Source organism: Micropterus salmoides, unplaced genomic scaffold (assembly GCF_014851395.1).
Source record: "Micropterus salmoides isolate LMB-PRFRI ecotype aquatic unplaced genomic scaffold, ASM1485139v1 Ms_hic_scaffold_14, whole genome shotgun sequence".
NCBI lineage: Eukaryota > Metazoa > Chordata > Actinopteri > Centrarchiformes > Centrarchidae > Micropterus > Micropterus salmoides.
The window spans coordinates 34,576,904-34,582,038 of record NW_024040485.1 but is presented as its reverse complement, the minus strand read 5'-3'; the positions used below and the strand labels follow the sequence as shown (position 1 = coordinate 34,582,038).

General features: G+C 36.7%; 1 gene segment (V, D, J or C); it reads right to left on the bottom strand.

The window, feature by feature from the left end:
• Positions 1–3,632: 3,632 nt before the first annotated feature.
• LOC119901638 lies at positions 3,633–4,809 on the bottom strand. The segment is given in 3 exon segments: positions 3,633–3,708; positions 4,245–4,530; positions 4,754–4,809. Coding segments are annotated over 3 exon segments (402 nt in total).
• Between the last annotated feature and the right edge of the window lie 326 nt (positions 4,810–5,135).

Sequence of the window (5,135 nt, the reverse complement as noted above, 5' to 3'; positions counted from 1 at the left end):
ATGCCTTATTTTAAACTACATACCTTATTTTAAACTACATGCCTTATTTCATAGCTGCATGCTAATGTTAGCTTAAACTACATGCCTTCTTTTAAACTACATGCCTTATTTTATAGCTGCATGCTAATGTTAGCTTAAACTACATGCCTTATTTTAAACTACATACCTTATTTTAAACTACATGCCTTATTTCATAGCTGCATGCTAATGTTAGCTTAAACTACATGCCTTATTTTAAACTACATACCTTATTTTAAACTACATGCCTTATTTCATAGCTGCATGCTAATGTTAGCTTAAACTACATACCTTATTTTAAACTACATGCCTTATTTTATAGCTGCATGCTAATGTTGTCTTAAACTACATGTCTTATTTTATAGCTGCATGCTAATGTTAGCTTAAACTACATGCCTTATTTTAAACTACATACCTTATTTTATAGCTGCATGCTAATGTTAGCTTAAACTACATGCCTTATTTTAAACTACATGCCTTATTTTAAACTACATGCCTTATTTCATAGCTGCATGCTAAAGTTAGCTTAAACTACATACCTTTTTTATAGCTGCATGCTAATGTTAGCTTAAACTACATGCCTTATTTTTAACTACATACCTTATTTTATAGCTGCATGCTAATGTTAGCTTAAACTACATGCTTTATTTTAATCTACATGCCTTATTTTATAGCTGCATGCTAATGTTATCTTAAACGACATGCCTTATTTTTTATCTGCATGCTAATGTTAGCTTAAACTACATGCCTTATTTTAAAGTACATGCCTTATTTTAAACTACATACCTTATTTTATAGCTGCATGCTAATGTTAGCTTAAACTACATACCTTATTTTATAGCTGCATGCTAATGTTAGCTTAAACTACATGCCTTATTTTAATCTACATGCCTTATTTTAAACTACATACCTTATTTTATAGCTGCATGCTAAAGTTAGCTTAAACGACACACCTTATTTTATAGCTGCATGCTAAAGTTAGCTTAAACTACACAACTTATTTTATAGCTGCATGCTAAAGTTAGCTTAAACTACACACCTTATTTTATAGCTGCATGCTAAAGTTAGCTTAAACTACACAACTTATTTTATAGCTGCATGCTAAAGTTAGCTTAAACTACACACCTTATTTTATATCTGCATGCTAATGTTAGCTTACACGACATGCCTTATTTTTTAGCTGCATGCTAAGGTTAGCTTAAACTACATGCCTTATTTTATAGCTGCATGCTAAAGTTAGCTTAAACTACATGCCTTATTTTATAGCTGCATGCTAAAGTTAGCTTAAACTACACGCCTTATTTCATAGCTGCATGCTAATGTTAGCTTAAACTACACGCCTTATTTTATAGCTGCATGCTAACAGTAGCTTAAACTACATGCCTTATTTTATTGCTGCATGCTAATGTTAGCTTAAACTATATGCCTTATTTTATAGATGCATGCTAACATTAGCTTAAACTACATGCCTTATTTTATATCTGCGTGCTAATGTTATCTTAAACGACATGCCTTATTTTTTATCTGCATGCTAATGTTAGCTTAAACTACATGCCTTATTTTAAACTACATACCTTATTTTAAACTACATGCCTTATTTCATAGCTGCATGCTAATGTTAGCTTAAACTACATACCTTATTTTAAACTACATGCCTTATTTTAAACTACATACCTTATTTTATAGCTGCATGCTAATGTTAGCTTAAACTACATGCCTTATTTTAATCTACATGCCTTATTTTAAACTACATACCTTATTTTATAGCTGCATGCTAATGTTAGCTTAAACTACATGCCTTATTTTAATCTACATGCCTTATTTTAAACTACATACCTTATTTTATAGCTGCATGCTAATGTTAGCTTAAACTACATGCTTTATTTTAATCTACATGACCCACTCTCACTAACAACTACATTCTTTAACAGGCTTATGCGCACACACATGTACACACACACACATACAGACACATTCATCCACACGCACACAGACACAAACAAACTTAGGTTGTCCCTGGTAGAATTATTCCTGATGCTTTTCTTTCAGTTACTTATTTAAATTAATTATTATTCCAGCTCTCGTGGCTGTGTTGTGTTGCTTATTTAGAGTGTGTGACTGTTTCTTGTTTTCATTGTTCTCTTAGTTGTCTTACTATGTCAGCTGTTTATTGCTGCTGTTCGGCGGGTTGTCTTTTACTATTATTATTATTTTTATTGTTTGTTTTTGTTTGTGTGTGTTTGTTGTTGTTGTCTCTGTTCTATTGCAGGTTTCGTTGCTTTCTGCAATTGGTGTTTCCCACTGCTTTTCCCTGTTGTCCCCACCTTCCATCCACCTTCTCTTACAGGTGTTGTCCTTTCTCTGTGCTGTCTGTTTGTGCCCCCCCATCCCCGTGTCTGCCCCCCTGTCCGGCCCGGTGACAATACATAATTAAATAATAATAAAACAGACAAAGGAGTATATTAATTCTCTCTTGTTAAAGCAAAATCTGTCTGGCACAATATGGTATCCAGGTCATTATACTCTATACCAGGCTGCTGGGCAGGACAGGGTTAAAAAAAAAAAAAAAGGCGCCTGCCTTGTCTTTGTCTATATGTCAAGCTTTCTAGCCATTTCCCAGTGTTTTCCTGTGTTTTGGATTTTTGGCCTGATGTATTAGACCGTTTAGATTTGGTTTATTGCTGCTTCCTTTGGATGTGTTTGCTATGTGTCTGCCTGTGTGGACCTTGGCCTGCCTCAGCTTGCTGTAAGTCAGTGTACTCTTTTATTTTGAAAACCATAAAACTGAACCTGCCTCTGGTTCTGGGTCTGGTCCACTCCCTCGTGTTCCTCTTTGCCCAATTGAACTTACTGTGACACAAAGATATCTCTGTATGTTCCCTTTGCCTATAGGTTTAAAAATCATGATTGAAAAACCCTCGAGGAAGATCATTCAGAGACATCCCCTCCTAATGAAAGGCTTCCTGCTAAGTGTTGTTAAAATGTTTTATACCTATAAGATATTACAAATATTTCATTGATTCATGTAGAATATAAGTAATTTAAGACTTCATCATCACACTGAAGTTTAAGAGCTCCCCTTGCTGCTGGGTCAACTGTCTGCTGGTCATTATATTTACTGCATGTCAGCTAGTGTGTGTTTCACGGGGTCATTGATATCTCAGCCAGCCTGTCTCTTTGTGCTTCACATTGTTTTAATACCTTTTTTTGATTAACAAACTGCTTTCCAGTCAGACTTGCCTTCAGGCTGCTAGAGACCTGTTGTTGAATTTCTTGGCACCACTGAGTATCTGAGAGTTTTCTGTATGTAGGTTAAAAATGATACTGTAGATTGCATGTGCTTCATTTATTTGTAGTATTTATTTAGACAATACGTCAGTACTTCAAATATATAGATAGCTTGCTTGAAAAAGGGTGTCCCTTTTCACAAATAGTTCTGATTGTCCTTGTATTTTAATGTTTTGTGAAAAAACTAAATTGAACTGAGCTGCATCGTGCAGCGACAAAGACTAAAACTAAACTAAAACTAATAAAAACTAAACTAGCAAAACCAAAAAGTCAAAACGAAATAAAAATAAAAACTAATGAAAAATCCAAAACTATAATAACCTTGGTTAACACATCATCTCAACAAAACTGCAGATGGTGCCTGTTGCCTCCTCTAAGCCCAGGCTATGGAAGAGGTCCCAGCTGTTACAGGAAAAGCCGCCTTTTAAGGTCTCAATGCCATCATTGTTCCAAACATGTACACTTTTACTTGTGCTCTCCTGCTTTTGAGCAGGGACTTGTAGGTGGGAATTAAATGGACAACATTATGGTGAGAGGTGCAAATGGGGGTTTAGTATTACAGTCTAGATATTGCTTCAAACCAGGCAGCACTGCTTAAAGCTTGCAATGGTTACAATCACCAACAAAAAAAGGCCCTTCAGGGGTGTGTTTCAATTGTCTGTGAAAACAGTCTGCTAGAGTGGAATTGGAGATACTTTGGAAGTATTATGGATATACATGATTCAAATTCTGTTCTGTCTGTTTTTGTTTATTGTGTTTTATCTGTAGTGCTTCATTTAACGTTGCTTCTATCACCCCTTCAACAAATCCAGATTTAATCATCACACTGAAGTTTAACAGTGTGTGACTCCCTCTAGTGGACGTTGTGGAGTATTCTGTTGTCCTTGCTCCAAAGGTTTTTGTACAGAGTTTTGGTGTTTCCTGTCACTGTGGGCTGCAGAGCACAGTAGTACACAGCAGAGTCTGTCACTTTAGCTGAGATGATCTCCAGATTCACACGTTTCTCTTCTTTATTAATGTGAGCTGAGAAAACTGAACCAGCTGGATGAATCGTTCCACTCTCTGTGATGTAGAGCAGGAACTCTGGTCTGGATCTCTGGTATTGTCGGTACCACTGGATACTGTAGATAGCACCCTCATATTTACAGGTCAGGTTGATGTTTCCTCCCTCTGCAACATGTTCTTCAGGACTTTCTGGCGTTATGCTGTTCATGGAACCCAGGGCTGCAAAATGAGTCATTCATGTCAGTTAGTCTGCAAGAGATTCTAACATCAAGAGACTCAACGGAGGTTCTTGACTTTCTGGATTCATTCAATAAACCAAATGTCTGTTTCTATCATGGAAGTTGTTCCCTTCCACAGAGAAACCTCTAGTTCTGAAATGTAGACCAAATATCTGGTTAATCCAGCAGGTTAATGAGCCTTTCATCTGTGTTCCAACACTCACCTATGAAGTGAGAGCAAAGTAAAAAGAGGTAAAGCAACATGTCTTTGGAGTTGTTAAAGCCAGACAGACAGCAGATGAGCAATGTTCTTCCACTGCAGTAGAATGAAGAAACTAAACAGCCTCTCTGCTGCACAGCCCTTCTCCTCAACATCAAGCTGATTGTGCTTTTAGTTCCTCAAACATTTCTGCTCTGGAGACGCAAAGAATCTCATTGGTTGAGTTGGACTTCAGTGGGCGGGGCCAGAGAATCCCCTTTTTAGAGATTGGCTGTCTACCAAAGTTCAGTTCAGCCAGTGAGATTATTTGTGCATCCAGAGCAGCTCTGCCTCAGAGAAAGTTTCCTGAATGTCCACTTTCAGTTCTTCACACCACTGTGAGACCG